The sequence below is a fragment of the Clupea harengus genome, chromosome 13, assembly GCF_900700415.2.
Source record: "Clupea harengus chromosome 13, Ch_v2.0.2, whole genome shotgun sequence".
Classification (NCBI taxonomy): domain Eukaryota; kingdom Metazoa; phylum Chordata; class Actinopteri; order Clupeiformes; family Clupeidae; genus Clupea; species Clupea harengus.
The window spans coordinates 19215376-19232875 of NC_045164.1; the positions used below are offsets into that span (position 1 = coordinate 19215376).

Sequence of the window (17500 nt, forward strand, 5' to 3'; positions counted from 1 at the left end):
CTCTCTCACACACACTCACACTCACACACACACTTGCATGGGAGAGTGTGAGTGATTGTGAGTGTGTGTGTGCGTGCGTGAGTGTGTGAGAGTGCGTGTGTGTGAGTGAGTGTGTGTGTGTGGTTGAGTGTGTGTAGTGGAGTTGTGTAAGCTGTAACCTGGGCATGAGGTTGGCACCGTAGACTGGACAGATGCCAAGCAGGAAAGGGGGCACATTCCACAGACTGGTCTCCCTTCATTCCCAAGTGACAGAAAGGGAAAACAATAGGGCCCTGTGAACGTGTGTGTGTGTGTGTGTGTGTGTGTGTGTGAGAAGATGTGTGTGTGTGTGGAGAGACTCCCATGCGTGAAATATCTGTGTAATCTGTAAATCACTTTGTGGGTGTGTGATGTGTGTGAGGTGGTATATAATGTGAGTACCGTAATTCCGGACTATAAGCCGCTACTTTTTTCCCACGCTTTGAACCTCGCGGCTTAAACAATGACATGGCTAATTTATGGATTATGATACCTTTGACTGTATACGGTGGCTTTGTGTTTACGGTGGCTTTGTGGACCTAGGATGCTAGCATGGATGCAGCCGCATGGATGCTTAGCTCCACGCGATTTCTCAGTATCTCTCAATAACTTAACTTATGTCAAAATAACCACAGTCTACCAGCGTAGACAGAACACAACTCAAAACACTTTAGAAAATAAAATAAAAGTTTACAACAATACAAATCCAGTCTTTTCAAGTTCTTTAGCTCACTGGTTTCAAACTAGCGTCTTTCTTCTATCTTGCTGTCTTCAATCTAACGTTCTACCTGAACAGGAAGAATGACTTTATTTCTGATTGACTCTTGCAACTGTGCTCTCTTAAATCAACAGCGCACTTATCGTAACTGGCAAAACTAATAATATGCATCACTATTGTATTACTTTTGATATTCATTTTAGCCTGTGTAAAGTTAATTTGTTTCAATGTACCGGTAGGCACCTGCGGCTTATAGACATGTGCGGCTTATTCATGTTCAAAATAATATATATATTTTAAATTCAGTGGGTGCGGCTTATATTCAGGTGAGCTCAATAGTCCGGAAATTACGGTATACTATGTTTGCATAATGGCTTTGTAATGTACATACAGACAGTGGGGGGTGCTGCTGGTGCTCATGGTGGTGATTATGATGGTGATGGTGATTATGATGGTGGTGGTGATGATGATGGTGGTGGTGATGATGATGATGGTGGTGATGATGATGATGATGGTGGTGATGATGATGAGGATTATCCTGATGATGATGGTGATGGTGAATATGGTGGTAATGATGATAGTGGTGGTGGTGGTGGTGATGATGATGGTGATTATGCTGATGGTGATGATGATGATGATGATGAACAAGATTATGGTGGTGATGGTGGTGATTATGATGGTGACGCTGGGGGTTTGCCATAGTGGTAATGGTGATGATCGTGGTAATGGCGATCATGGTGATGATAATGATGGTGGTGATTATGATGATGCTGATGGTGGTGACGTTCTCTCCCCACAGCTAAGAACTGTATGCGTATCTGCATCCAGAACCTGCAGCGGATCAGTGGGTCTGTGCCAGGCCTGGTTCTGGCCGAGGTGGCGGTCAGTGTGTTCAGCTTCATCAGAGACTCGTATGGGCTGAGCCCGGCCCTCTTCCAGGAGTTTGAGAGTAATGACGGGTATGGGGTCCTGCAGGCCATCCTGGAGCGGTGAGTGTTTCTATGTGTGTGTGTTTGTATGTGTGTGAGTGTTTCTTTGTGTGTGTGTTTGTATGTGTGCGAGTGCAGGGGCGGAGATCCCATTTCTTTGTAGGGGGGGACAATACATGGAAACATTTCAGAGAGTAATTCCTGACATGACATTTTTTTCGCCCCCTCTCTCTCTCTATGCTGTCTTCGTACTGCGTTTGCTACCTTGCAGGACTAGACAGCTAGCTAACACTTGTCTTTGCAGAATAAAAATGATGAATTTCAAGTGAATCTACAAGTCTGAAGTTATCAGCATGCAATTATTCATACAGGACATTTTATTTTTTTTAAACTGTCTGGAACAGACAGAAATAAAGAGATGCATACATTTCACGTCAAATAATGTGGCATAAAGGTAGCATGATACCACGCAACTTGGCTGCTAAATACCGAATTCTCTTATAACATTTACAAAGAAATTCTCTAAACAGCATTAAATGTACCAACACAAAATATCTACTCACAGACAAATAATGTCCAAAGTTCACACAGTCAGCGTGGGTTTTGCTCAAACTTTACTGGAGCGACTTTCAACATGTACCTAACTTCAGAGGTGGAGGTACTGTTGCAGAATGTAGTTATGTCAATTCTATTCCACCATAGTTCTATCCACGCGATTGAGTTTAGTGCTTATTTATTTATTCAATGCCATTTGCAGTGTTCGTTTAGTGCTTTTATTTTTGTTAGGACATCACAATGCCTCGTAGAATCATGACTATACATTTGCAAAGTAATTGTTTATGATACAAATATTCTCATATTTATTATTATTATTATAATTATCTAAATCTGAGGATGTCTGTAGAATTGATGTGAACGCAATCACCAATGATTTCTCACAAATTCAGAACATGGGCGCACTCCAACCTGGCCGATTTACGACTGCTATTTAGCGTTCTTAAATTCTGTTGGAAATAGCATGTGAACCAAACCACTTTGAGGAATAGGGGGATCATGATTTTTCAACACTTAAAAAACACATTGTTTTACGTTTATAATTAGCACCGCTTGTGTTGTCAGGCTTTTATTTAATATTACTATATTATTAAAAATTATTAATTTTTGTTTACAATGATTGTTGGGGGGGACAACTTTATGGTAGGGGGGGTGGGGGCATGTCCCCCCCGGGATCTCTGCCTATGTGTGAGTGTGCATATGTGTTTGTTTGTGTGTGTGTGTGTTTGTGTTTGTGCAGTAGTGTGTGTAGTGTTAAGTGTGTGTCTGCAGCAGTACTGGGTATAGAGTTGAGTGTAATGTAATAATTGGTGAGCTGTGTGTGTGTGTGTGTGTGTGACCTGCCGTCTGATCTGATTACTACATTATTGGGTTAGCTCTCTTCTGAGCATCAATTCACTGCACAGGAACAAGGGTCAGAGCAGGACACACACACACACACACACACACACACACACAGACAGACCATATATACACACTCAAAGAGACTACATGCCCACACACACACACACACACAGACCACACACACAAACACACATAAACACATAACACAAACTACGTCCAGTACTCAGGGTACTACTCTCTGAAGACCTGCAACCTGTTTACTCTGTCTGTGTCTATATCTGTGTATGAGTGTGTGTGTGTGTGTTTCTCTGCGTATGTGATCTGTGTGTGTGTGTTGTGTGTATGTGGAAGTGTGTGTGTATGTGCTGTGTGATCTGTTTGTGTGTGTGTGTGTGTGTGTGTGATCTGTGTATGTCTGTGTGTGTGATCTGTGTGTGTCTGTGTGTGTGATCTGTGTGTGTGTGTGATCTGTGTATGTCTGTGTGTGTGATCTGTGTGTGTGTGTGTGTGTGTGTGTGTTGTCCAGCTGTGAGGAGGAGGTGTGTGCGGAGAGCTTCCAGCCTGTTGAGGATCTGCTGGGTCTGGTGTCCTCCTTCACGCTGTTTGGACGCTCTGAACTCAAGGTGGCGCTGTGTGTCACTAACCCACAACCACCAGGATTCAAGTTTAACCCCAGTCTTACCAAAGGTACACACACACACACGCAACTACCTGGATTCAAGTTTAGCCCTACCAAAAGATACATACACTCCACACCCCACACCCCAAACCCTACACCCTACACCCCCACCCACACACACTCTCTCACATACTCGCACACACACACTCTTTCGTGCACACACACACACTCTCTCACACGCACACACACACACTCACACACACACTCACATGCGCACACACACGCACACATACCCCATCCTGCCCAGTAGAGAGTAATTATGTCCAAGATGATGAACTATTGCGCGGATGCTAACACAATTGTCACACTGTGCCTCCATCCTGTGCTTCCAACACACACACACTCAGATATCTCACATGCATGCACACACACACACACACACACACACACACACACACACACACACACACACACACAGGCACACCTACTATATCCCGTACATACACACTCTCACATGCACAGGTTCATACACACACACACACACACACACACACACACACACACACACACACACACACACACACACACACACACACACACACTCTCCTGATCAAATTTCCCCTTGGGGATTTAAAGTTACCCTAAACACAATCACATTACAGGACCTTTATGGATGTATTTGTCACATACACACACGCACACGCACACGCACACACATTACGAAATGTTGGATTTTTACACTACGCCCCTATGCCTTTGTCAGCAGTGTCACACTAAATTATGTCTTAACAGATTTTTTGTGTGTGTTTATGACAAATACATATGTATTGTGTGTGTGTGTGTGTGTGTGTGTGTGTGTGTGTGTGTTTAAATGAATCTAGTGGTGGCTAACTAGATTTTCTTGTAGGAATTTCTCATGTTATTGTCATGTAAGTCATTTGTTATGTGCAGTCAGACCTGTGTGTGAGTGTGTATGCTTTGTTTGTGTGTGAGTGTGTGTGTGTGTGAGAGAGAGATTTGCGAGTGTGTGTATGTTTGATGCATGGGTGCTGATGTAAATGTTATTTATGCTTTTGGGGGTTTCGGGGGGACTTCCCGAGGTCTGGCTATTTACACACATACACACACCCACATCCACATACACACACACACACACACAAACTCTCTCTCTCTCTCTTGCTCTTCTCTATGGCCATGCTGTGTTCACTGAGTCTGTATTTTGGAAACGTGGTTCTGAGATTTTTGTCTGTGATTAAGGTCAAATAGGGTGCTAAAGTATCATTTCTGTGTAGGGCCAAATAGAATTGCGTTTTACTTTTTATTTTTGTTTGTGTTTTCCAATGGGTTATGTTTTTGCAGTTTGCTTTATCCTAATTTCAGTTGCATTTCTGTTCTTGTCGTGAGGTGTTAGTGTGTGTGTGGGGGGATCTGGAGAACTCAGGCTCAGGACCAGCTGAGTGAGGGGACATGTTTCTTGGTATTGCAGGTCTTTATAATGATAGGAATGTGGATCACTGCTTTTTAAGTGTTTCCAGAATTTGATTGCGCTTTTCTGTATCTTTATAATCAATGGATACTGGCCTCATTCTGCCCTGCATGCGTTGTTTGTGGCACATCTGTGTACTTTTAAAATGCTTTTCAGAACTCTGCATGCAAGGTCCCATTCGTCTGGCAGTACTGCTCTAGTAGATCCAGGTTTTGCTGCAATCCCTGTTCAGTGGGTGACAGCAGAACCAGGTCATCAGCAAAGAGCAGGAGTTTGGTTTCCGAGTCGTGTAGGATAAGGCCAGGTGCTGTTGATCTTTCTATGATTCTCTTTCTCTCTCACACCCACACACACACACACACACTCTCTCTCTCTCTCTTTCTCTCACACACACACACACACACACACACACACATTGGGGATTCAGTAGACTGTAAAGCCCCCTGAAGCAGCTGAGCTGGGATGAGGTTACTCATGTTTACTGTCGTCTGGCTCGCCCACCTCAAATAAACAAGACGGCCCGACGTCATTGGTTAAGATGGCTGATATCATTGTTCAAGACAACCTGTTGTGATTGGTTGAGAAGACCTGATGTGATGGGTTGAGAAGACCTGACGTGATTGGTTAAGAGGACTGTCACTTTCTATGATCATTCTTTCAAACTTGGGGAAAAGATACATTTTCGAACAGCAATGGCCTGTTCAATCAGCAAGTCAATGCTTTCCCCTCCATGTTACTTTGCGTAATGAATAATATTGCATTATTAATACATTTGCGTTATGAATAATATTGCGTTATTAATACACTTGCGTTATGAATAATATTGCTTTATTAATAAACTTTCGTTATGAATAACCTCACATTATGAGGTGTAATGTTTCCTATTATTTTTTTTGAAACATTTATATATGGGCTTTTTAGCCTTTATTTGGATAGGACAGTGAAGTTTTTTGGACAGGAAGTAAGGAGGAGTGAAGAGGTGGGGAGAGGATCGGGAAACGACAGCAGGCCGAAATCGAACGTGTGTAGCCCGTAAATGGGGGGCTTATTGGCTCGCGCCACAGTGCCCCCCAGTGTCCCCCAGTGTTTTCTATTTTTAAACTATTTTGATGTGATTGGTTGACAGGGCCTGCTTTTATTGGCACATACATCAAATGTATGCAAAGAGTCAACATTTAAAGTGTTGACCCTTCTTCTTCATAACTTCTGAAATTCGCTATGGCATACATCAGCTTCTGGGCCAAATTCTGACTGATGGCGATCCATTCTTGCCTTATTAGTGATTGATCACAATTTGTGGGCTTCTGCTTGTCCACCAGCTTTTTGAGGATTGAGCGCAGGTTCTTGATGGGATTAAGATCTGGGGAGTTTCCTGGCCACGGATCCAAAATTCCAATGTAATAATCTACGAGCCTCTTCATTATCACGTTTGCCTTGTGACATGGTGCTCCATCATGCTGGAAAATGCACAGATCATCGCCAAATTGCTCCTGGATCGTTGGGAGAACTTGCTCTTGGAGGACGTTTTGATACCATTCTTTATTCATGCCAGTGTTTTGGGGCTGTGAGCCCACTCCCTTGGATGAGAAGCGACCCCACACATGGATGGTCTCAGGATGCTTCACTGTTGGCACAACACAGGACTCATGGTAGCGTTCACCTCTTCTTCTCCAGACAATCAATTTTCCAGATGTCCCAAACAGTCGAAAGGGGACTTCATCAGAGAACGCCAGTCTTCTGTTGTCCAATCCTTGTACTTCCTGCTGAATTCCAGTCTGTCCCTGATGTTTTTCTTGGAGAGAAGTGGCTTCTTTGCTGCCCTTCTTGACACCAGGTCGTTGTCCAAAAGTCTTCGCCTCACTGTGTGTGCAGATGCACTCACACCTACTGCCAATACTGGACACCTTTGCCGTCCTGAAGCCTTCTTCACCGCAGTTGAACCTCTCTCCTTGAAGTTCTTGATGATCCGGTAAATGGTTCTTTCAGGTGCAACAATTTCCTTGCATGTGAGGCCATTTTGATGCAAAGCGGTGATGGCTATGCATGTTTCTTTGGCGGTAACCATTGCTAACACAAGAAGACAATGATTTCAAGCACCCCTTATAGCAATCAGTCTGCTCTTATAATCCAATCAGAATGATAGAGTGATTTCATCTGACGTGTACTCGTTCACACTTTCCCCTGTGCGGATGATATGATTACGGAAATGATGTTAGCTGCTCTTTTTGTGCCAGGGCCAGAATACAGTGAAAATTGTGTTTTATGCCAATGAAGCTCTTTTCAATTAATTAAAATGCATCTGATCACTCTGCTCAATAATCGAGAAACGATGTGAATCACCACCCCGGAAACTCAAGCAGCAAAGCATTTGTCCATGACTATATGTGTGTGTGTATATGTGTGTGTGTGTGTGTGTGTGTGTGTGTGTGTGTGTGTGTGTGTGTGTGTGTGTGTGTTTATCTGTATACATATATATGTATGTATATGTATGTATGCATATGTGTGTGTATATAAATGTATGTGTGTGTGCAGGTACTGCGGTGAAGAACCTGCGCGCGTTCGGGCTGCTCCAGAGTGCGTTCCTGCGCTCGTCCAGCGCTCTGCTGTGCTGTCAGGTTCTACGGAGCGTCCAGACCATCTGGTCGTGGGACCAGGCCAACTTCTTCCTGCTGGAGTGGACGCTGGGGTCGCTGGCCCAGATGGCTGGGGCGGCCTGGCGCAAGCCAACGCCCGTGCACGCGCTTTTCTGCGAGCTGCTGGAGGGCGTGCTGCTGCAGCTGGACTACATCCCCCATGAGGCTTTGCGGCAGCTGCAGGCGGTGTTCAAGCAGAACCCCAGCGAGGTGTTTAACGGCGCAGTACTGGCCTCCCTCCACAGGATGGTGCTGAGTAGCGGGCTGCTGGCTGAGGTGCTGAATGACACGGGCATGCTGGACCTGCTGCTGCTGGAGCTCAGGAGACAAGCCAAGATACTCCGCAAGCAAGGGATGACAGGTACACACACACACACACACACATACACACACACACATACATTTGCACACAAATTGAAGGTACAGTGTGTAGTTTTTAATGGCATCTAGTGGTGAAATTGCTGAATTCTATTTCTACTAATAGATACCACTAAAAACTAAACACTAAGCCTTTAACATACCATATATTTACAATAAAGTGCCTCGTCCCATTTCTCTGTCAAACTGTTATTTTAGGAGAAATATCTGTGATTAAATTGATAAATAGTGAAACAACAATGAGATAACAAGCTATCAAAGACCCATCACACACACACACACACGCGCACACACACACACACACACACACACACACACACTAAAATGTCCTGTGGGTGTGTTCAGGCAATGAGCAGCAAGTGGAGGAGAGTGACCGGAAACTGACAGCCAGCATGTTGAGACTAGTAGCTGCTCTCACCATGAGGTCCATCAGAAACACAGGTGATTGTTTGTGTGTGTGTGTGTGTGTGTGTGTGTAGTGTGTATCAGGGACAGAGCCATGGTTCCCTATGTGAAGGGGTTCGATGTGTGTGTGTGTGTGTGTTTGTGTGTGTGTAGTGTGTATCAGGGACAGAGCCATGGTTCCTTATGTAAAGGTGTTTGGTGTGTGTTTGTGTGTGTGTGTGTGTATCAGGGACAGGGCGGCCATAGTTCCTAATGTCAAGGTGTTCGATGTGTGTGTGTGTGTGTGTTTGTGTGTGTGTAGTGTGTATCAGGGACAGAGCCATGGTTCCTTATGTAAAGGTGTTATGGTGTGTGTGTGTGTGTAGTGTGTATCAGGGACAGAGCCATGGTTCCTTATGTAAAGGTGTTATGGTGTGTGTGTGTGTGTAGTGTGTATCAGGGACAGGGCCATGGTTCCTTATGTGAAGGTGTTTGTGGACGATGAGGAGTATCGGCCTGCAGCTCTGACCATCCTGGAGCAGCTGGCTGAGGTCAACCCAGAGGAGTACATGAGCTCTGTCATCGGAGCGCTCTGCTCCTCTACACACACTGAACACACTCTCAAACTACACCTGCTGCAGGTACGTGTGTGTGTGTGTGTGTGTGTGTGTGTGTGTGTGTGTGTGTGTGTGAGTGTTTGTGTCTGGTTCTTTCTGAAAAAGACACACTCAACTACACCTGCTGCAGGCACGTGTGTGTGTGTGTGTGTGTGAGTGTGTGTATGTGTTGCCTTCACCTGCCTCTCTCATGCTATTTAAGTGTTTAGTTGTTTATCATTGGATCCAAATGTTCATGGCGGACAGGAAGACAGACACATAGAGATGTAGAGACTGACATACAGAGACTGACTGACAGATGGTCAGTCAGACAGACAGATGGTCAGGCAGTCAGACAGACAGGAAGACTTTCAGACAGACAGACAGACAGGTAAACAAACAGACATACAGTCAGACAGGGAGGCAGAGAGACAGACGGTTAGACAGAGAGACAGACAGACAGACTGAGATGCAGGAAGACAGACAGACAGACAGACAGACTGTCAGTCAGAGAGAGAGAGACAGGGGGACTGTCCTCACTCAGATTCAGCACAGGCTCTGGTGTCTGTAGAATCAGCATTCATTCTGTAATTTCACACATTAGAACATTGTTTAAAACATAATCAGCCATTGAATGTATTACCTTCACCACCGGGGGCTTAATTGCATTATGGGTAAATTCAGATTGATTTGCTAATACACACGGAGTTGCTAACTCCCAGCCAATTGGGTTAGCCCCCAGCTTCCTGCTGTGACACTCTGGAAATGATGAGCCATATTGCATCAGAGGACGCCCCCCAAATCACATTAGCGCTAACAGAATTAGCCACATACTGAAGGTGTCACGCTTTATGGATTGTTGCAGGAGAGATGCTAACTCCAAGTCTAGTGTGTGTGTAATGTGATTAGCGCAGGTGGGAAGCGTGTAGAGGCTAGCTGGCGCTCTGATGTCTTTGCTCGTAAGCTCTCTCTGTCTCTGTGTGTGTGTCTGTGTGTGTGTGTGATGTCTGTCTGCTCGTAAGCCTTTTCTGTGTGTGTGTGTGTGATGTCTGTCTGTGCTCGTAAGCCCTCTGACGCATTAATGATGCAGAGCATTAGCATGCTAAATCATATCAACGCTAATCGCCTTCAAAACACCCTCTTTAAACATTTATACACCCCAACATGAGTGTGAGAGGTGGGTGGGTGGTATGGGTGTGTGTGTGGGCGGTCTCTGTGTGTATTTGTGTGAGATGTGTGTGTATAAGTGTGTGTGTTGATAACCTTTCTGTCAGAAGGCATATGATCTGATTCTAGGCTGTTAAGTTGTTAAGTTACAGGCATTATGTCTTAATGAAGTTGACCACGACAGAGCTGAAATGATTGTTCATTACTGATATCCATTGTTATAACTGTGTAGAAGTGCCCGTTTTTGGGTTCTTACACTATAACTGATGTGTTCAGAGTATGTGTGTGTTATGTCCTTCTTTAGTCATGGTTTGTGTTTATTTGCTTGTTGGTTTGCGTATGTGTCTGTGTGAGAGTGTGTGTGTGTGTGAGAGTGTGCGTATGTGTCTGTGTGAGTGAGTGTCTGTGAGTGTGCGTATGTGTCTGTGTGAGTGAGTGTGCGTTTGTGTGTTTGTGGATAGAAAAACGTGTAAATTGTTGAATATTTGTGGATGATGGTGCATGCATTATTAAACATTATTCTCTTGATATACATCCTTATCCAGTCACAGTTTGTGTGCATGCATGTCTGTCTCATGCCTGTTTATGTCTGTGTGTGTGTAATCTCTTGTTTGTTTATGTCTCTGTGTGTGTAATCTCTTGTCTGTGTGTAATCTCTTGTCTGGGTGTAATCTCTTGTCTGTGTGTAATCTCTTGTCTGTGTGTAATCTCTTGTCTGTGTGTAATCTCTTGTCTGGGTGTAATCTCTTGTCTGGGTGTAATCTCTTGTCTGGGTGTAATCTCTTGTCTGTGTGTAATCTCTTGTCTGTGTTCCTGCTGCAGTCAATTTTGAAGGTACTGGAGAACCCCACCAGTTGGACGGCGTTTCGTGTGACGGGGGGGTTTGAGGGTCTGCTCTCTCTGGTGGTGGACATGGCGGGGGGGCTGGCGGAGCCAGTGGGGGATGTGTGGGCGGGGCTTGGTCGCCATGGCGTCAGTGAGCTCCTCCTCCTGGTTCTGCACGCCATGGCGACGGCGGTGCACCTGGACCCCGTCAGTGGCCACCTGCTGGACAGAGATGGGTACTACAAACGCCTCTCCCACGCCCTGTTGGCTTTGGGATGCTTCCAGGAGCCACACACACACACGCACCTCACGCACACCCCGCACACAACACACCTCTCACACTCCTCGGAGCGCGCCCACTGGAGAAGCTTCCGGCAGTTTGTGGCGCTGGCCGAGTCCCCCTCCCCCCCACTGCCCCATCCACTGCTGGACTGCATACGGTTGCTAAGTTACCTGGAGCAGTTCGCTACTGGTGTGAGCCTGGAGCCCCCAGAGGTTATGGCTGGAGGTCAGATATCGGGTCAAAGGTCACCAGACCAGTTGGCCGAGGAGGAGCCACAGGGAAGAGTCAGGAGCACGGCCCTCAGTGTCTCATCCGTCAGTGATCCCACCAGCAGGTGTGTGTGTGTGTGTGTGTGTGTGTGTGTGTGTGAGTGACTAAATACTGACACGTGAACTGGTGGTATGATGGAAGTAGAAGCAGAGATGGCAGGAAGTAATGTCAGTGTTGACAGGAAGTGTTGACCTCTCCAGTCTGTCTGTTGTGTCCAGATTCACCTGTGATCTGACGATCCTCCACCCTGCAGCCATCAGACTCATCATCACCCTATTGCCCCGAGTGTATCACCACAGTGCTCCGCAGGTACACACACACACACACACACACACACACACACGTGTGTGTGAGACTAAGGTCAATGAAGATAGTAAACTGAAGCTAAACTTCTGAGTGTGTGTGTGTGTGTGAGACTAAGGTCAATGAAGAGAGTAAGCTACAGCTCATTTTCTGAGTACATAAATTGATTGATACTGAGGGACGATTCCTTTTGGTTTTGGTTTTTTGTGTGGGTCTTCTATTTATGTATTTATTTATTGTTTTTTTTAGCATGTCTTGATTTTCTTACTGATAATAAAAGAAACTTAGAAGTCAAAAAGTCTTTCTCTCTCTCTCTCTCCATCCAGCTGTCTGTGGAGGTGCAGCATGCTGTAGCGGATCATGTCCAGTGGTTGTTGCGTTCGGAGCGGAACCGCCAGATTATGTGTGAGGGGGGGCTCCTCTCCACCCTACTCACACACTGCCCCCCCATGCTGCTCTCACCCCCCCACCCCCTGCATCTGCCTGTCGTGCGCATCCTGGAAAAGCTCACCTCGCAGTCCATCAGCCCTGCCAACCTCAGGTCAGCGCTCAACACATGTGACCCTAACCGTGACCCTGACCTCTACCGTAAACTGCAGTCTCATATGACCCTTACCGTGACCCTGACCTCTACCGTAAACTGCAGTCTCATATGACCCTAACCCTGACCTCTACCCTTAACTGCAGTCTCATATTACCCTAACCGTAACCTCTACCCTAAACTGCAGTCTCATATGACCCTAACCCTGACCTCTACCCTAAACTGCAGTCTCATATGACCCTAACCCTGACCTCTACCCTAAACTGCAGTTTCATATGACCCTAACTCCGCTTACCACCCTCTCGTTTGACCTGTCAAGCCTTACTCTTAACCTGTGACCTCTACCCTAAACTGCAGTCTCATATGACCCTGGCCTGACCTCTACCCTAAACTGCAGTCTCATATGACCCTAACTCCGCTTACCACCCTCTCGTTTGACCTGTCAAGCCTTACTCTTAACCTGTGACCTCAGAACATGACCTCTAACCCCAACCCAACATCAAGGCAGAGCCCCAACCAAGAAGCTGTCTAACCTCAACCACTAACTGTGAACACGAACATCAACTCTGACCCCTGACTCCACCTCAGTCAGTCTGACCCCTAACTCCACCTCAGTCACTAATAACTCCTAACTCCACCTCAGTCAGTCTGACCCCTAACTCCACCTCAGTCACTCTTAACTCCACCTCAGTCACTCCTAACTCCTAACTCCACCTCAGTCAGTCTGACCCCTAAAGCTTGGTTTATACTTATGTCGCCGACACTTTTGAAATGGTCGCCGACAGAAAAAATAAAGTGTCGCTCAGGCTGTTGTGTTTATACTTCAGGCGAACAGTCGGCGCCTACGTCATAAATGGTGTGGCGCCAACGGCATTTTTCTGCCATTACATTGTTGACTTTTTGAAAATCAACGGCGTGTGCCGTCTATCTAGCTAATCACACTAGCGTGATTAAAGAGTGTCTAATAGTATATATGCGCTTTAACAGGCAAACTTACGTATCTCCATCATGGTAGGTATTATTTGTGGAGGAAGCAATCTATATTAAAAGTATATGCTTATCTAACATACACAGCCCACTGTTCCGAAATTGTGAGCACAGCAACGTGAATCACTATAGCCCACATGCACATCCCAATTAATTGATTACACAATTATAAATGCACAACCAATTATATGCACCTATAAATGCACAACCAATTTCACAACCATGAACTTTAATTCAGAATATTATTATACACACATGGCATTTGCATCGCGATGATAAACGTTTACGTTTTATGATAGCCAACTTTCAGAGCAAAAAACTTGCATCATTCTAAATAGCCTAGGTTAATAATAATAATAATAATAATAGGCCTACATCAAACAAGTCAAACAAAGTTGTGGACCAAGAACAGAACTGCTGCCCAGTATTCCGTCAGCGTGCGGAACCCTTGATTGTAATTGCGTTTGAGACGCGCAATTCTCCTCTCCAGGCGCCTCCACTTTCTCATGTGGAGGACGCAGCTTAAGCGCAGAGACAGGTGTTTGCCCGTCTCCTAATAAAGTTGGTGAAACAAATGCAACATTCGCTGATTAGCCTACCTCTTGTTACCAGCAGGAAACACACAACGCTATCCAAAATGGCATTGCATTGAATATATCAGGACTATGATGTGCATTGTGCATGCATGCTTTGTCAGTGCTTAACAAGATCTGCGTAATGTCCTGCGACAATCTGCCGGTGATTTCCTTCGCACGAGTGGTACCCTATATTCAAAACCAGAGTAGGCTAAGTTAACAAATATTGCCTAGGAAAAGTTATATGCGTAAAGGCCCGGTGAGCGTCTCCACTCCGCTGAGCAAACTAAATGCTGCGTGTGTTTTGTGTTACTTAAAATATTTCTAAATTATGCCGGAGCCTGCACTTCCAGCATCCCTGTTGAGGACTATGTGTAAAACATGCAAATTCCTCCCACGGACTGCAGCAAACACGCCAGTGAGCGGGCCTCTTGCATTCTTCACCTTGCACACGCACTTTTTGCCACCCCACCACAAACATGAATCCGGCACCACTGGTTGGAACAAAGGCATTTCGGAACAGAGGGTTTCATTTTGTCAAGATATTTCAGACTATTTTTCGGAATATTGAGCTTTCGGAACACTGGGCAGTCCCCCAGTCAGACTGACGTTTTGCCATAGCTCATCATTGCCTGCGAGCTAATGACCACTACAACAGGGACATAGCAATAACGTTTCCTGCACAACTCCTATCCTTCAAACTGCAGAGGCACTATTGAACAGGTTGTTATACTTTCGGAGTCAGGTCGTCGCCGAGCGCCTGTTTTATTGTGTATGTGTTTTTCAGATGTGGGTAAAGCTGCTGTGTGTGCTGCTGTACCAAATATAGCCTGCACCGGGGCCCGTTGTAACTACGTTACGCCACTGTGACGACATCAGCGTCAGTAGAAATTTCTCCATGTAGCCGAGACTTCCAAGCGACGGTTAAAAGTGTCGACCATGATGTAATTTCTGTCGGCGACCATTTCAAAAGTGTCGGCGACATAAGTATAAATTGGGCTTAACTCCACCTCAGTCACTCCTAACTCCACCTCAGTCACTCTGACCCCTAACTCCACCTCAGTCACTCCTAACTCCTAACTCCTCACCTCAGTCACTCCTAACTCCACCTCAGTCACTCTGACCCCTAACTCCACCTCAGTCACTCCTAACTCCTCACCTCAGTCACTCCTAACTCCTAACTCCACCTCAGTCACCCCTCTGACTCTCACTCTTGGTGTGTCTGTGTGTGTGTGTGTGTGTGTGTGTGTGTGTCCCTCAGGCGATTTCTGTGTCTGGGGAATCCCTTCCTGTGTTCTGAGAACAACACTTCCCCACAATCCACTGCTTCTGTTGCTAACGGTAACCATTTCTCCTTTCACATCACACTTCCCCTCACACACTTCTGGGGGATTTTTTTAGTCGTTTGTGTCCATACCATTTGAATATGTGTGTTCTGGTCTGCTGTGTGTGTGTGTGTGTGTGTGTACGTGTGTGTGTTCAGGTCTTAGTGCAGATGGGCCCTGTGCCGAGGAAGATGATGGTATGAGGAAAAACACGAGGAAGCTAAAGAGAAGCTTCAGTCTGTTAAACTGCACTGGCTCCGCCCTCCCGCTCCACCAGATCATCAGCCTCGTTTCCATGACATCGCCACGGAGCTTTCGGCCTCACAAGCTATCTGCCACACCCTCCTTCGTGGAGTTTGACATGAGTGAAACTGGATATGGGTAGGTGTATATACAGTATGTTTGTGTGTGTGTGTGTGGATGTTTCTGTAATGATATTCTATGTGTTTGAAAGTGTGGGTGTGTGTGTATGTGTGTGCACACTGATGTTTTTATGTGTACATGAGTGTATGTGCACACTGATGTTTTATATATATATATATGTGTGTGTGTGTGTGTGTGTGTGTGTGTGTGTGTGTGTGTGTGTGTGTGTGTGTTTTCAGATGTCTGTTTCTGCCCTCTCTGGCCACAGTGAAGGGAGTAAACTCTGATGGCACTTCCACTGGGGGAGTAGGGAAGGGTGAGACCCACACAGTTACAATAATAATAATAATGATAATGATGATATATTATATTGATCCAGTCATAATGATTATGATGATGATGATGATATATTATATTGATCAAGGCATACAGTTTGAACATCAGTCACACAGCATTCCCTCTTATGTGGTTCTCCTCTCTCCCCATCTCTTTTCCTCTCCTCTCTTTTTCTCTTCTCTTCTCTTCTCTTGATGTCTCCTCTCCCCCTCTCTTCACCTCTCCTCTCCTCCTGTCCCCCTCTCCTCTCCCTCCAACTCTTTCCTCTCCTTTTCTCTTCTCTTCTCTTCTCTTGATGTCTCCTCTCCCCCTCTCTTCACCTCTCCTCTCCTCCTGTCCCCCTCTCCTCTCCCTCCACCTCTTTTTCTCTCCTCTCCTGTCTTCTCTTCACGTCTCCTCTCCTCCCCTCCTCCTCCTGCTTAGACTGTCGTGGTTTCCCCCCGGTGGCCGGTCTGTCGTTCTGCTGCTGGTTCCTGGTGAGTCGCTTCAGTGCCGCGTGTGACTCCCACCCCATGCGCCTCCTGACGGTGGTGAGGCACATGTCCCGCGCGCCGCAGCAGTACGTCTGTCTGTCCGCCTCCATCACCGCGCCGGACGGCTGCCTGCTCATCTCCACTGAGGAGGATCCCTACCACGACCTGGGTAAGGTCACACACACACGCAACACACACACACGCAACACACACATGCAACACACGCAACACATGCAACACATGCAACACACACACACTCTCATTCACACACACATGCACACTGATGCTGTGTGTGTGTGTGTTTGTGTTTGTGTGTGTGTGTGTGTATTGGTAATAAGCCATTACCCAAGCCCTGGTCACACACAGACAGGTACGATGGAGCCTGATATTGGCAAGGGTTAGGGTCTCTAGTGCTCTAGTGGTCTCTTTAAGTGTGTGTGTGTGTGTGTGTGTGTGTGTGTGTGTGTCCCACAGACGTTATGGAGCCTGATGTTGGAACGCCCACCACCCTCCCATCTTCCGTGCGCTTCAAGTGTTCACAGCAGTTAAGCCCCGCCCAGTGGCATCACCTGACCCTGGTCCTGGCTAAGGATGTGAAGCGCAGCTGCAAGGTCACCGCCTACCTCGACGCCAAGGTCATCGGCTCCGCCAAGGTCAGGAGATTAACCAGATACTGGCATGGTCTGGCCTGGACTGGTATATCCCCAATCCTAGTCTCTCAACAGATTAACTCACTCAGTATACCCCTAATCCTAGACTCTCACCAGGTAATGTTAATGAGTTAATGTAGAGTTAAATGTACTGATTTAAGACTTCAATCACAATGACTAAAAAAACAACTCAATGGCTTTGAACAAACATCAGGCTCTGAAAAGCACTTTGAGACAGTGATG

At 46.0% G+C, this 17500-nt stretch overlaps 1 protein-coding gene across 2 annotated transcripts in view; it reads left to right on the forward strand.

Moving 5' to 3' along the window:
• The window catches only part of wdfy4 (WDFY family member 4), a 77953-nt gene that overhangs the window by 8492 nt on the left and 51961 nt on the right, over positions 1 to 17500 (forward strand). For both annotated transcript variants that reach the window (XM_031578867.2, XM_042709598.1), the window contains exons 7-19: positions 1536 to 1725; positions 3590 to 3750; positions 7701 to 8162; positions 8525 to 8620; positions 9014 to 9204; positions 11149 to 11768; positions 11923 to 12013; positions 12334 to 12548; positions 15372 to 15451; positions 15594 to 15816; positions 16038 to 16114; positions 16558 to 16776; positions 17082 to 17260. In XM_031578867.2, coding sequence (XP_031434727.1) covers positions 1536 to 1725; positions 3590 to 3750; positions 7701 to 8162; positions 8525 to 8620; positions 9014 to 9204; positions 11149 to 11768; positions 11923 to 12013; positions 12334 to 12548; positions 15372 to 15451; positions 15594 to 15816; positions 16038 to 16114; positions 16558 to 16776; positions 17082 to 17260 — 2804 coding nt within the window. The remainder of the gene's footprint in view (positions 1 to 1535; positions 1726 to 3589; positions 3751 to 7700; positions 8163 to 8524; positions 8621 to 9013; positions 9205 to 11148; positions 11769 to 11922; positions 12014 to 12333; positions 12549 to 15371; positions 15452 to 15593; positions 15817 to 16037; positions 16115 to 16557; positions 16777 to 17081; positions 17261 to 17500) is intronic.